The 15,086-nt window shown below is 35.3% G+C and overlaps 3 protein-coding genes across 4 annotated transcripts; 1 reads left to right on the forward strand and 2 right to left on the reverse strand.

The window, feature by feature from the left end:
- Nucleotides 1-379: 379 nt before the first annotated feature.
- Nucleotides 380-2,938, reverse strand: LOC111801134 (transcription factor bHLH128-like). The gene is made up of 6 exons (XM_023685121.1): nt 2,414-2,938; nt 1,190-1,458; nt 973-1,104; nt 837-902; nt 664-732; nt 380-583 (listed from the first exon to the last, which is right to left on the reverse strand). The coding sequence occupies exons 1-6, from the start codon at nt 2,871-2,873 to the stop codon at nt 530-532; spliced, it is 1,050 nt and encodes a 349-aa protein (XP_023540889.1). The 5' UTR covers nt 2,874-2,938; the 3' UTR covers nt 380-529.
- Nucleotides 2,939-6,796: 3,858 nt separating this feature from the next.
- Nucleotides 6,797-8,846, reverse strand: LOC111800905 (phospholipase A1-Ialpha2, chloroplastic-like). The gene is made up of 2 exons (XM_023684816.1): nt 8,170-8,846; nt 6,797-7,486 (listed from the first exon to the last, which is right to left on the reverse strand). Exons 1-2 carry the CDS (start codon nt 8,809-8,811, stop codon nt 6,848-6,850), a joined length of 1,281 nt encoding a protein of 426 aa, XP_023540584.1. The 5' UTR covers nt 8,812-8,846; the 3' UTR covers nt 6,797-6,847.
- Nucleotides 8,847-11,250: 2,404 nt separating this feature from the next.
- LOC111799549 (protein ENHANCED DISEASE RESISTANCE 2-like) lies at nt 11,251-14,111 on the forward strand. 2 transcript variants are annotated; one of them, XM_023682906.1, is made up of 2 exons: nt 11,251-11,724; nt 13,096-14,111. In XM_023682906.1, the coding sequence occupies exon 2, from the start codon at nt 13,104-13,106 to the stop codon at nt 13,941-13,943; it is 840 nt and encodes a 279-aa protein (XP_023538674.1). In that variant the 5' UTR covers nt 11,251-11,724; nt 13,096-13,103; the 3' UTR covers nt 13,944-14,111. The 2 variants fall into 2 exon arrangements, with proteins under 2 accessions (XP_023538674.1, XP_023538675.1); XM_023682907.1 differs by having other exon boundaries at nt 11,251-11,713.
- Nucleotides 14,112-15,086: the final 975 nt, after the last annotated feature.

A 15,086-nucleotide genomic window follows, 5' to 3' on the forward strand; every position in this document is an offset into this window, starting at 1 on the left:
GGTTACTCGTTCGAACTCATAGATACATGAAAACGTCGAAACATAATTAAAACCTTAGTTTTATTTTTAGCCACTCTTCGAGGTTCGACTTCCGATGGGTTTCCTTAGCTAGAAACAGAGCTTCGACTTTTTTAGTAGTATCTGTCTTTCCCAGCTTACTATTGTTGTCGGTTCGCTCGCTCCCAGAAATATAGCCATCGTGACCCTCTCACGTCAAAATCTTATAAATTCAAAGAAAATGGAGCCACCAAGAGCAAACTGTCCCGGGAATAATAAGTTGTTCTCTCACCGTTCACTAGGGTTAATATAAATCCAAAATTTCTAGCTTCAACGAACCTTCATAAATGACCTAGATTGACTATGAACGACTGCTTCAAATAACGAAAAGAGGGTCAAAGATAGATTTGCAATTATTTTACACGAAAAAAGAAGAATTAAGTTTATTATTCCACTAAATTTTGGGAATTAATTATGAAAAAAAAAAAAAAAAAAAAAACATTGTTTTTGCTTTTTCTTACAATTCCAGACGTTACGAGCACTCTTTGCTTCCACACGTGCAATTCTGAACTTCTTTGTTAAGCTTCTGAAAAAAATAAAATAAAATATTATAATCTAAAAATGATCGGGAATATAATTCAACTGATTTACCGATGCTTAGAGTACCTGAATTTGATTTTGAAGACCTTTGATGTGCTGCACTGCTAAGTCCAACATGTCTGAGTAGCTCGTTTGCTGTAATAAAATATGAATAAGATAACGATTTCGATAGTAATCATCGGTCAGCTTAAAAGAGTGAAATGACGTTACAGAAATTTACGCTTAAGTTTGAATTGTACCTTATCCATGTTCGGAACAAGTTCTTGAAGTTTCTTCAATTTTCCACTGATTCTAGTTCTCCTCTCCTGTGCACAAATTTAACTTATTAGGTTAAAATACGTCACACATGCAATACACGTAAAATTCTAAACGGACCCTTTCGGCGATACTGCGAGGATGAGTGGCACAGCCACGTTTGGCTCGGATCTTACAAGGCACGGAGTCTTCTGGGATTTGAAGCAACCTCTCCACAGTTGCCATTTCAAAACTTGTTTGTGGTAGACTAAACTGAAAGAGTGTAAAAAAGATGTCGAAAATTTGAATCTCGTGTCGTTAAGTTAAATTATCGAAAGCATGTAAAAGGAGTGTATACCTGAGAGTCGAGGCCGGTGAAAAAGTCTCCATCGGAGTGAAGAAGCTTGGATCGTTTGGGATGAGGGGCAGCGAAGGCAATGGAGTTGGAGGTGTCCCAAGAGTCCATGGCAAAGGCTGTGGGGGCAAAGGAATGGGAGCTGCTACCCTCCACAACACTTTCACTCATGGAAGACATTTGAGACACCGAATCCTGCCCACCACTGAAGCTCAGCTGTGACTTTAACCTTCCAATTCCTCCTCCTCCTCCCCTTGTCAATGAAAACCCTCCTGTTTTTTCATGCAATAATACTATATTTATACCCAAAGTTTCGATTTCATCGAGTTGAGTTTGTATGGTAGAATGATGAAAGTCTCACATCGACTAATTTAAAGAATGATTATGCTCAAAGTGAACAATATCATACCATTGCGGAGAGTCGTGTTCGTCTAACATGTATCAGTTAACTTGAACGACATTTAAATTCACCTTTTTATACGTTTTCGTCTAATGGGTTGTTTCCAAAGAGTATTCTCGTGTGCGTTTAATGAATTTTTTTCATGAATTACTGAATACAAAAAAATTACGGGTTGATAATGATTTGTTATTTTATTTTTGAATTTAAAAGTATTTAATTATAGAAGGGTCCACCGGAATCTAATAAATAATTGATATTAAAAATACTTAGACCAATTTTATTATTAATCATTGAAAAATAAATTTAAAAAATGGGAGAAAAAATTCGAGAATAATTTACCGTATTGGATAATTTCCCTATTAGGAAGAGTAGTGGATTCCATTTTTCTTCCATTATTAAAGATGCTTGAAAACAACTACGACAGTAGCCCACCAAAACTACATGTCGGCTTCCACCCAACTCAAGATCGGGAAATTTATAAATAAAAATTAAAAGTCAAATAAACATCACTGGCACCTCTTGCACGTGATTTATGACGTGGATTTAAATAAAATGCTTTATTATTATTATTTTTTTAAAAATACACCAAAAATATTTATAATTAATCATAAAATTACGATTAATTGATATTACAAAAAAAATAAAGGTATTGATGCGATCGAAGAGGGTAATTAGGTCATTTTGAAAACTCGGCGGTATATTTTCGTAAATTTGGCCAGCAAGTCAACGGCCATTGGCCTCTTGGGAACAAAGCGGTGAAACCACGCGCCGGCGAAGGAAAAACTAAATGAGAGAGAGAGAGAGAGAGAGAGAGAGAGAGAGATTACCGGTTCCTTCAGCGACGGAGAGATGGCCGAGAAATCCAGCCGGCGAGCTTCTCTGGCGAACCAACGGCGAAGAGGAAGACGATTGACCACCATTGCTATTAAAATCTCTCGCCGTAGAGAAATCCTCAAGCGCCAAATCGTGGAGTCCGTACGACCGTTGCAAGGCAGCCGCCGCTACCGCCGACGATTTCAGATCGTTGGAAGTAGACGACGATTGAACAACCTTCCGAGAGGATTCCACAACGGAAGACTCAGCGGAGGAGAAGAAGTGACCGCCAAACGACGGCGGCGTACGGAGAAACGCATCGGAGTCTGGATGCCGTTTCCCGATCACAGAATCGACCGCCGAATTCAGCAAAGAGCCAGGTGCAGAACCATAGCGAGTGAGACCTCCACCACCGGCGTGGGAGGAGGGCATGGAATTGTGAGAGGAAGAAGAGGAGGAAGTTGATTGGTACATATGGCGGATCTGTATGAACAAATGAAATGAAATTGGAAGAAAATGAGATTGAGATTGAGATTGAGATTGGGGGAAAAGCGATTTAAAAATAACAGGAAATAACAGAGTACTTTATACCTATAAATATTTAAATTAAATTAAATTAAATTAATATTTAAATAGATGCTTTTGCTTATTGAGGCAGCGCCTAAGGGCTTTGATAACCTTACTTGACGTTGATGTTACCACCCTTCTCTCTCTCTCTCTCCTCTCTTCGTAATCTCTTTAATGTTTTTTTCAACCTTTTACATAAAGGCTTCAATAATTGTATGCTCTATAAAGCATATATATATATATATATTAAATATTAAATATTCATAATATAAATATATTATATAATTTTAAAAAAAGTATAGGTTTAATTTTTATGTAATTAAGAATAATTAAAAATGATTTTAGAAATGTGGATAACACATGGTTGATTAAGTTGAGCTGCCGGAGGCTCTGAAGAAAAGGATGAATTTTGATTCGTTTTCTCTTTCCTATATTTTAACCCCCACTTGTCTAAAGAAATTTAAAAAATAATTAATTTATGCAAATTAAAAAATATATATATTTCAATGGTCCACAAATTTCCAAGTACGGTCTAAGTTATTCAACAATTTTATTCATTTTTAAATTATATTTTAATTGAATTTCGGAATTTTACATAGAGATTCTAAATTCGAAAAACTATTTATTTTTTAATTCAATATTTTCTTAAAAAAGATGAAACCCCAGAAAACAATTTATTCGTTCTTTTAAATCTAATTTATAATTCAATTTTTTAAAAAATAAAAATAAAAATAAAAAATAAAATAATCATATTAAAAGTTTGCGTATTTAATTTATTGAATAATAAAAGCGTTGTCTTACATGGCGTGCGCTCAATAGTCAGTCGGATTTCAACAACGCAGCCACTTGTNAATTTTTTTAATTTTAAATTAAATCTAATATTTAGTTTATTTAATTTATTTATTTCTTAATAATATTCAATTTTGATTTATATTTTTTTTTATCCCAATTAAACAATATAACAACAAATATTAAATGTTTATTAATTAATTGTACTTATTTTTTATTTTTTATTTATAATTTTTTTAATATCAATCTATTTTGTTTTATAAATTTGAGATCTCGAGCTTTTAAGTCGATGTGTTGAGTAGATCTAGATGTAAAGACCAAACCCACGAATGTCCGTACATATCTAGAGTTATATGTCATTTCTTTATTTAAAATTTATATATATTTTTAATTTTATCCATTTTTTATTCATTGAGAATCTTTTAAGATTCTTGGATATGGGATTCCTTTGTTTATTTAATTTAATTTCATTTCAGTGTATAATTACACTATTAACCCTTCAATCAGATTAATCATGGTAGCCAATTAACTCACGAACGGATTGTGTCCAGTTATAGTAGTACAAATATGGAAGTCTTACGAGAATTATCACTCATTCAGTGAATTTTTACAACTTCGACATAAAGCGTCACAGTAATAGATGAATAATTACTCCGAAATTTTTTGTAAGTTTTACGTGACTTTCAATACATGCATTCGATTAGGAGACGGCTCACTAACAGTATATGGACAAAACCGTTAAAAATAATACCCGTGACCGTGAACTTTCAAAGTAAGATTAAAAAGTTTGAAAAAAAGTGGTGTTTGGTTGAAAATTAATTGAGGCCCATATAATCTTTGACGAGTTCTGATGCCCACATACACCTCGACAACCTAGGCCCATTTAACCATCTTAATCTCGTATCTTGTCTTAATGAAATGAAAAAATTACTGTTTAAATTGAAAAGAGTGAAAGGAGAGGAACTAAATGCAGTAAAAAAATAGAGATTATCACAACATTAATTCCAACAGACAAGTGTCTGACATTGTTACAAAACGGTTTGCATGAATTAAGGAGCAAACTAGGTAGGTATATAAGATACATCGTACCTCCCACAAAAACGTAGAAACATAACAAACTCACCTTTGTTCAAACTTACCTTAAAAAGCTCAAAACAATTGTAATAATATGGAGTAGATACCATAAATATATACATAATCAATGGTTTCTCTAATTTACGTTTGTTTTATATATATATATTTTTAATTATTTTGTTGGATAAAAGTCTCATGTCTGCTCGTTTAATCATGAGTTTATAATAAAAGAATACTATCTCAATTGGTAAGAGGCGATGTATTGTATTGGTTTTTGTGGGATCGCACGGGCCAAAGCGGATAATATCTATTAGTAGTGGGTTTGGGCTGTTACATTTTTTTGTTAGCTCAACCGACGTGAAGAACTTAAAATTTAAAGAATTAGTATCGTGCCTCTATTTTAATAGTACTCTTTGATTTACAAGTCTAGTAGTTAAACGTTGAGATATTTGAATGACCTAATATGTAGTAGACATCGACATTAACCGGATAAACACGAGACCTCCTAAAAGCTAAAATTAACCGGATATACAATTAATATTTAAATATTTAAAGGCGTGATGAAATTAACGTGCATGCTTATACATATATAGTAGGCTCAAATTTAATGGTAACTTTGTTTTTTCTTTTTGTTTTTTGTTTTAAAAAAAAATGAATGTTCAAACAAAACATGAATTCGATTATGCTGACACAATACACGACCAACCAAACACTTTCCTTTTTGTCTGAAATTTCGTCGCTGTAAATGTTAACGATGGTCACTCTAAGTTCGATATTTATCTCCTAAAGTTGATGCCTTTTCACAATGAATCTCGGAGCTTTTTAAGCTTCATTGTTTTTGTTGGATTTGTTATCGTATCTTATAAATGTGTTCGTTGTCGAAAAGAAATATGATACTCACAAATGTTCGTGTTAGTACTGAGAGGTAGATAAGTCTGACTCAAATTATTTGTGGTTAAACTCGAAAAATAAAGTGACAAGAATCCAACACGAATCACGAGACCAAGCCCGCGTTCTTTAAATTACAACATCATATTACGAGATAAAACAATTTGACTTTTTTCCGACCAACGAGTATTATTATTCAAAAACAAGTTTCCACGATTTAAAAAGTTGAAAGATATTTTAGATAGTGTTACCGAATCGAATCGGTACCTACTAAAATACTTATTAACCAGCCTGTAGACCTATAATTAGTTTCCAAATACTATGAATTATCATTATAATCCAATATTAAAACAATAGATTCATATGTACCGTGGTTAATTACTCGACGACTGGTCAAAGGTTTGACTCTTGATAAGTAAGGATAGACTAGGACAAAACTACCATATAACGACAAAAAAACGTCTATTTATTAAAGGTTTCTCCCAAATTTATTTTCACATCTCACGAAGAATATTCAACAAACTTAGCCCATAAGACAAAATACATGGGAAAGGGAATATTATTTTCTTATTTATTTATTTTTATGGTAAAATAAATAAATAAATAAAGAATTTTATTAATTCAACCATTGATATTAAAAAATTTTAAATATATTTTATATAAAATATTTTTAGCATGGTAAAAATAATTTATAGGGTTTTATTTTTCTTTTGTATAAACTAAATAAATAAAAATGTTAATTCAAAAGTTATAATGAACGGGTAAATTAATGTACCTATGGTAAGTTATTGACGTACTGATTGGTGCGTTATAATGTACATATTATACATGGTAAGTTGATAGAAATGTTTTTTTTTTTTTAATATAAAAATAGTAGATAATTAAATAAACAGAGACTAGATTTATAAGATTGTATCTAGATTCAAACGTGTTTGGTTTGAAATAATTAGGTAAGATCCCACATAGGTGAATGACGGGAACGAAGCATTTCTTATAAGGGTATGGAAACCTCTCTCTGTGAGGCTGATAACGATACGGTTTGCATAAATATTTATTTATTTATTTATGATTCCCTGAAATACAAAATATTCACAAGTTTTGATTATTATATACCTAATTTTGTGATTGACTTAGGCAATTCTCTGGTTCCTCCATGGAAACATGTTCAAGTTTTGAGCATTGGTACATAGGAACTCCATGGCTTTGTTGATTACAATGATAATTTTTCGTCTCCCGCTGCCATAGCCATCGTCGTCGCGGTCGCTGTTGTCGCTATCGTCGTCGTCTTCCGGGTATCTCAACAAGCTAATATAAGTCTCCAAATCGTGAACCCAAGAAGGGTTTTGCATGTTGAAGAACTCAAGAACCAATTCAACTCCAACGTGTTCATAGCTATTGAACAAAACGCCTGGCATTTTTGTGATCGGGTCGTTCACGTTCACGATTCTCAAAACTTTTACTCCCAATTCTTCGCATCTTTGTTTGAAGTTTAAATTCCCAACTTTTGGACCTCCGAAGGAAAACACTGAAATTGGAACAGCTTCTTTGTTTGTTCTTTTGTTCAATCCTAGCTCAGCTATGTCATATGCTAGAAGAACGCCTAATGCACTTCCCATACTATGCCCTGCCATGGTTATACTCACCTCTTCGTTCTTGTACTTGTTTAATAGCCTCGACACTTCCGAGAGCAGCTGCTCCCGGCAGCTCTCGAGCCCGAATTTCGTGCACTTTTCATTGCACGTGTAGAGCGTTAGAAACCCAGATAGGACCTGAAAAAATTAAGAATATATATCACTCGATTACTAAATAGTTACAAAAAAAATTTAAGCTTTTGGACTAATTGAGTAAAGCGTTAGAAACCCATCTGAAAAATGTAAGAATATAAGTCACTTGATTACTAAATAGTTACAAAAAAAAATTAAGCTTTTGGATTGATTGAGTAAAGCATTAGAAACCCAGATAGAATACGACTGGAAAAATGTAAGAATATATGTTACTCGATTACTAAATAGTTAAAAAAATTTAAGCGTTTGGGTTGAGTAAAGCGTTAGAAACCCAGATACGACCGGGAAAATGTAAGAATATATGTCAATCGATTCGATCACTAAATACAAAAAAATTTAAGCTTTTGGACTGATTGAGTAAAGCGTTAGAACCCAGATACAATACGATCTGGAAAATGTAAGAATACAAATCACTCGGTTACTAAATAGTTCAAAAAATTTAAGCTTTTGGGTTGATTGAGTAAAGCGTTAGAAACCCAGATACGACCTGGGAAATGTAAAAATATATGTCACTCGATTATTAAATAGTTACAAAAATTTAAGCTTTTGGGTTGATTGAGTAAAGCGTTAGAAACCCAGATAGGACACGACCTGGAAAATATAAGAATGTATGTCATGCGATTACTAATAAAAAAAAAAAAAATTAAGCTTTTGGGTGGATTAAAAACCTTGACATCGGGGCGATAATTGTAACAGTCGAGGTGAGCAGGTGTGAGGGAGCTCATTAGAATCGCAATCCATTCAGGGATCGTTACGGTACCTCGGAAAGTGATAACAATGTCTCGTCGACCGAGTCTCGTACTCATATAATCGGAGGAGACGGCGACGTAGCCGATCCACCGTCCGCAAGCCGGTGGGGAGTTTTGGATGGGAGGAATATTGATGAAGGGAGGGGTAGCATAGATGTATTTAGACACTTCATAACCGGAATTCTCCAACCCTACTTCCTTAAACAAATTCTTCTTTCCAAATTTGCAAGTTAAATACCGTTTGGAATTTGGATCAAGATCAAAAGCTTTATAACACGCCGCCACAAACTCGCCGTACCGGATAACTTCCCGCCGTAAAAGTGGATGAAGATTAGGTTCCACCAGATCTTCCCAGTTATTGCAGCCGTGAATCTGACGCCACAAGCTTGTCATCCCGGCGTTCTTGTGAACCATGGCGGCGGCGGCGGTAGAAGAAGAAGAAACATTATCGGATCTTTTGGGGAGCGAAACTTGGCCGAAGGAGTGGGGATTGGAGCGAATTGTGTCGGAAAACGTGAAGTGGTTGGGAATTGAATTGAGCTTCAAAGTTGTATGCGCCATCGGAGGGGCTTAAATGGAAACAAAAAGAAGAGGGGAGCGTGAGAACAGTCTGAATTTCTCCGGGGAAGAGAAATATATAGAGGGAAAAAACTTTTTTTTTTTTTTTTTTTTTTTTTTTTTTGGTTCTTGAAATTATTTTATTTGGTAAGATAATTATTTTCTTAAAAAACATTTTATTTAATTATATATAATTTGAACCTTAAATGTTTCAAAAAAAATTGATTAATGTAATCTAGCTAACCGTTCCGTATTTAAAGTGGATTATAATTTTTAAAATCATGAGAACTAATATACATAACTGGACGAAAAGAAAAGGGAGGAAACAAAGAAATGAAGTGGGTGAAGTTGAGTATTTAGTTCGAAGTCGAAGAATTCAATAGTGCACGTGACTATGGATGTATCGTAGATTTTGCAAGTTACGACATGTATTTATGAGTAGTGATATTTTTGGTGTATTTGGTCGTGAAGTGATAAATCCCAAATCTGAGTATTAGAGTTAGACTCTATCGGGTACCAAAATAGACACATGGATGCTGTTGAGGATTGTACATTGACTAATTTAGGGAATAATGAACCGAACTGAATCTAAGTAAGGAATACATCTTCATTGGTATGAAGTCTTTTGAGGAAGCCCAAAGTAAAGCCGTGAGAGCTTATACTCAAAGTGGACAATATCATACCATGGTATCAGAGTCATGTCCTAAACTTAGCTATGACAATAGAATCCTCAAATATTGAACAAAGAATTGTGACCCTCGAAGGTGTAGTCAAAGCGACTAAAATCTTGCACAAAGGGTGTTCTTTGTGTTCGAGGACTCCAGAGAAAGGAATCGAGCCTTATAGTGTACTTTGTTCTGGCTAATTTAGAGAATGATCATGAGTAGAAATACATCTCCATTGGTATGAGGCATTTTGGAGATTCGTGATTCCTAGCAGATGCTTATAACGAACGAGAATAGAAATGGGTCACAAATATAAATGACAAAGAGCTACGAAATATGGTGACGACGGAGTTCTTAGTACCATAACTACATTACCTACACGAACAGACAAATATCTTTTGGTTGGGACCCACGTTAGGGATTAGACTAAATTTTTTGAGTGATGTTAAGGAATAATTTTTTTAAAATACAATTCTATGTTAAATTTAAGGGATATACTAGGAGTTGAAATTGACCCCTAAAAATGGGATCACCACCTTGGTGACCTCAACAACTTTCCATTAAACGCTTATTTCTGTTTCCATTAATTCCTTCTTTTCATAATACATTGAACTACGCCAATATTTACCCATTTGAATTTAATTTGGAATGTTAATATTATTCTTTTTTTTTTTTAATTTCAAAATGTAAATAAATATCCACAAATAAAATAAAATATTAAAAATTTAAAATTTAATAATCTTAAAAAGAGTAATTTTAATTTAAATATTACTATAGAAAAAATATATTTATTTTATATTAAAAAGTGGGGTGGGGACCAGATAGGAGGCCCCATTTATCTCATTTTGGCATATCTTAATTATTTACTTTTATTTTCTTAAGCTTATATTACACGTATTTTAATTTCTTTAATGTATTAAATATAAACCATATAATATCCTTTTAATAAAGCTGATTTAATTTTAGAATGATTTTAAATTTTATGTATTATTAATTCCTTTTATACCAACAAAATTTAAGATATTTAAAATTGTCCGGACTAGCATTGAGATGCTGGGAATAACGTAATGAGACAAATGTATACACTAACACGTGATTAAAAAAAAAAACTCGATAATTTAATTTTAAATTTCGGGTTGGTCTAAGAGATTTTTCTAACCTACCGAGTATGCGCTCTTTTATAGTGTGATGTCCCACGGTGGTTTGCTAGTAAGGACGCTGGCCCCAAATGGGGGTGGATTCGGGGGCGGTCCCAAATCGATTCGATAAAGGAACGAGTGCCAGCGAGGACACTGGGTCCCGAAGGGGGGGTGGATTGTGATGTCCCACATTGGTTGGGGAGGAGAACAAACCACCATTTATAAGGATGTGGAAACCTTCCACTAGCATAGTGTTTTAAAGCCTTGAGGGGAAGCCTAAAGAGGATAATATATGTGATCTCGGTCGTTACATCTAGTTGGTAGAGTGATTCACTGAGACAATGAAGTTACTTTTTCAAGTATCCGTAGCATATAGGTCTTGATCCGCTTGGTGTACTAGCTCAAAGTCACCACTACTAGATATTGTCCGCTTTGGTCTGTTTACCTTATAAAAACGTTTCGTTTCCCTCTCTAATAGATATGTGATCTCACAATCCACTCTGTTTATTGGACTATTCCTCTATAATTCGTTCATATGTGGTGAAAATGACGTGGAAATAAAGAAATACCTACGTGTCCATGGAAATTAAATACACAGTTAGGAATCCTTTCAATAAAATCTTCATTCAATTTATCAACAGCCAATAGTAAGCGACCATCACTGATTGAATTTATGCAGAAAGTAGCAATGGTTCTTTATTGATCGCCATTAATGCTTGACCTTTGAGTTTTCGTCTTTCTGGAGCCTTCCTTCCGTCCTTCAATGGCTGCGACGGTTCTTCAGATGCTTTTCTTTGTTCTAAAGCAACTAAGCTCCACCTAAATCACGAATCTCTCAACGCTCTGAAAGTGGAGAAACAAACAACTCGTTTGCTCTACTTTTTCAATCTCCAAGCGTTTCAATGAAAATAACATGTGGAAATTTTGAGAAGTTTGGTCTTACTAAGGTGGATGGTAGAAGTTGAAATTTCTTCCAAGATTACGTGGTTCTGTTCTTTCTCTTTCTCTGGTTAGGGTTTTTAGTGCGTTGTCATTGCTGGAATCTCTGCTCTGCAGCTTGCGATTGAGGTTGCTTTCTCCTGTTTCTTCGATTGCGCGCTCGTAAGTCGTTGGTATGGATTTGCTTCGGTTTCTTGTAAATTATTGAAGCTTTTTCTTGCCAATTTTGTTTACTATTCATCTGAGGTTGGAACTGTGCTCTTGCAAGTTTAGTTTTGCTAAATTATCGTGCGTTCGACTGTCGAGAGATGAAATTGTGGTTTTTGAGTTGTTTGGTTTGTAGTAGTTGAGTTTTGGATTGATGATACCTTTCCATGTTCTGTGAATTTGGACTCCTTGTTATGATTGAGTTCATTGTCATGTTCATATTTGAGTGGTGATTAGAGGAAAATTACGTGATTATCAGCTGAATTGGCTTAGAAGTAATAGTGACTATGAACTACTTGAATACATGAAACAGAAATTGTTGTTTAATATTCCACTTTTAACTCTGTTTTTATTCATATTTGGTCAAAAAATTTCACTTAATGTAAAGCTATTGGTGATTGAAAGTTCACTTGGGGAATGATTGAAGGTTCGTTGTCTGCAATGAAGTAAGATGTAGGGGATTTTAGTTTTCATGTATTATTTTCGTTTTCATGGCAATTTTATGTTGTTTTCCTTTCAATTTCTGAGCTCAATTGACATAGAAATCAGGCAGTGTTAAAAATTACTCTTGTCAAATTGTCAAATACGAATGTATTTTAAGTTGTCATGAAGAATAGGTTCATGCATCTCTTATGCATGTATTGACATTTATTGGTTCATAACTCTCATTTATTTGGTTCATAACCCTTTTTGTTCATCTTCCATTTTGATAGATGAATCATCTTGATTCTTGTATGACATTAATGCTTGTATATCTATATAAAGGGTTGAGTTTGATTGAGTTTGAGTGTCATTTTTGTATTTGTTGAGTGACATTTTGGAGGAGTTTTGTTGAGAGACTTTGTAGTGCAAGATTGTGAGATATACACTTTGTAAACACTTGATTATTAAGATTGATTGCTACCCGTGGATGTTGGGGAATTTCTTCTCTCCAAACCACGTAAATTTTTGTGTCTCTTTGTTTAATTTATGTTTGAGGGTGTGTGAGTGTGATCGATCTTGCTTCCGCTTCTGTTACAACAATGAATGTTCCTCATATTAAATTCTCAATATTTTTGGATTCCCTTTTACTCAACATCCCCAATGTTATCTCTGCATATCAGACTAGAAGCATAGAATGAGTGGTAATTAGAGGCCAGGCTGAGACTCCTAAGTTTGTGTAGATTATGTGGTGGCTGTTGGATTAATGTTGTTCAGAATTTTGCGCACATATATTGTTACTTCAGTAATCGTTCTACTTGCAGTAGTCTTTCATCATAGAGAATTCTTCTCTCTTTTACATAAATTCCTTGCCCTTTTGCCAATTGGATAATTGAGTTATATATTACTGTATGTAGGATGACTTATGGCAAATGTTGGTGAAGATGAGCTTGAATGGATTGAAAGAGTGAAATCAGGAGGGAATGTTCCATTTCTTGATGCAAATGCTGACCATTCAAATTGTTGGGGTTCTCCCCATGGGGACAAGTTCCTGGTGAGAGGTCCAGAGTATTTTTCAACTAAGGTGAAAGTTCCTGCAGGCGAAACGCTTCTAAAGCCTCTCGGTTTCGACTGGATAAGGAGTTCTGCAAAGATTGGAGGGATATTGAACCATCCAAACAGTCGTATTCAGAAGGCTATTAAGGATTCATTTCCTACAGGTCCAAGGCCTTTCATCTGGGCATTTAATCTACAACTTCCAAGCAAAGAGAATTACAACATTGTTTCTTACTTTGCATCGACAGAGCCCATTACCAAAGGCTCCTTGATCGACCAGTTCCTTAAAGGTGACGACCACTTCAGAAACTCGAGGCTTAAAATGATTGCTGATATTATAAAAGGCCCTTGGATTGTCAAAAAGGCTGTTGGGGAGCAAGCGATCTGCGTGGTCGGGCGTATGCTTTCGTGTAAATACGTCGTAGGTGACAACTTTTTTGAAGTCGACATCGACATTGGATCGAATATTGTGGCGCAGGCCATGTTTCATTTGGTGTTTGGTTACTTCACAGCCATGACAGCTGATGTAGCGTTTCTGATTGAAGGTCAAACAAAATGTGAGCTTCCTGAACGACTTCTCGGGTGTTTTAGATTCTCTGATCTGAATCCTGCTTCAGCTATGCCAATGGAGGTATCTATTTCCTTGGAGAGTGATGCTACCAGTCTGCAGTCTTCTATGGCTACAGGGCTGTGGAAGTCAGTTGGGTAAGGTATTTCTAACTTACTCATTGATTATTGATTAAGATTTGTTGAGGTTAAATGTATATTTTAATACTTAATGCTCCTGTCATTTATCCTGATGTTTCTCTTTGTTAGAACTTGTACTTAATTTGAAATCAGCTATATTTATCATGTGTTTATTTTTTTTGTGGTCAAAGGTTTAATTCTCCATATTCTATATTTATTGTACTAAGAAAAGAAAATCGGTAAATTATTGAAGCAAGTAAAAAAAAAAATGAAGCTATTTCTACCTTTGTCAACACCATCTAAAAAATGAAAACGGAAAATATTTTGGGCCTGATAATGGGCCGTTAGCCCAAACATTCTTGCAGCAGGTTATGGGCTGTTGGCCCGAGGACAATCAAAGCCGTTTGCGCTTTGGGCTTTGAGATTTGGAATTTGAAGATGAGATGTTTGGGCCTGAGTTCTTGGAGCTTGATGCGTTGAGCCGTGGGCCTTACTATGGGCCTGGGCTTTGTAGTAATGGACCCATTTGAAATGGGCCCTGTTTGGGACCATGATTTCAGCCCTGTGAAGCATGACATTGCACCTTACAGCCAAATTATGGGCCGTCGGCCCAAGGACAATCAAAGCCATTTGGGCTTTGGAATTTGATATTTGTTGATGAGATTTTTGGGCCTGGGTTCTTGGAGCTTCCTGCGTCGGCCGTGGGGCCTGACGCTGGGCCTGGGCTTTGTAATAATGGACCCATTTAAGATGGGCGCTGTTTGGGACCATGATTTCTGTCCTGTGAAGCATGACATTGCACCTTACAGCCAAGTTATGGGCCGTTGGCCCATGGACAATCAAAGCCGTTTGGTCTTTGGAATTTGGAATTTGAAGATGAGATTTTTTGGGCCTGGGTTTTTGGAGCTTTATGCGTTAGGCCGTGGGGCCTTGCACTGGGCCTGGGCTTTGTAGTAATGGACCCATTTTAGATGGGCCCAGTTTGGGACATGATTTCAGTCCCGTGAAGCATGACATTACACCTGACAGCCAGGTTATGGGCCGTGGGCCCAAGGACAAGAATTTGGAATTTGACGATGAGTTTTTTGGGCCTGTATTGTTGGATCTTGATGTATTGGGCCGTTAGCCTTACGCTGGGCCTGCTGATGGACGTAACTCCCCAAAT

This window comes from Cucurbita pepo, chromosome LG08 (genome assembly GCF_002806865.2).
Source record: "Cucurbita pepo subsp. pepo cultivar mu-cu-16 chromosome LG08, ASM280686v2, whole genome shotgun sequence".
Taxonomy (NCBI): Eukaryota; Viridiplantae; Streptophyta; class Magnoliopsida; order Cucurbitales; family Cucurbitaceae; genus Cucurbita; species Cucurbita pepo.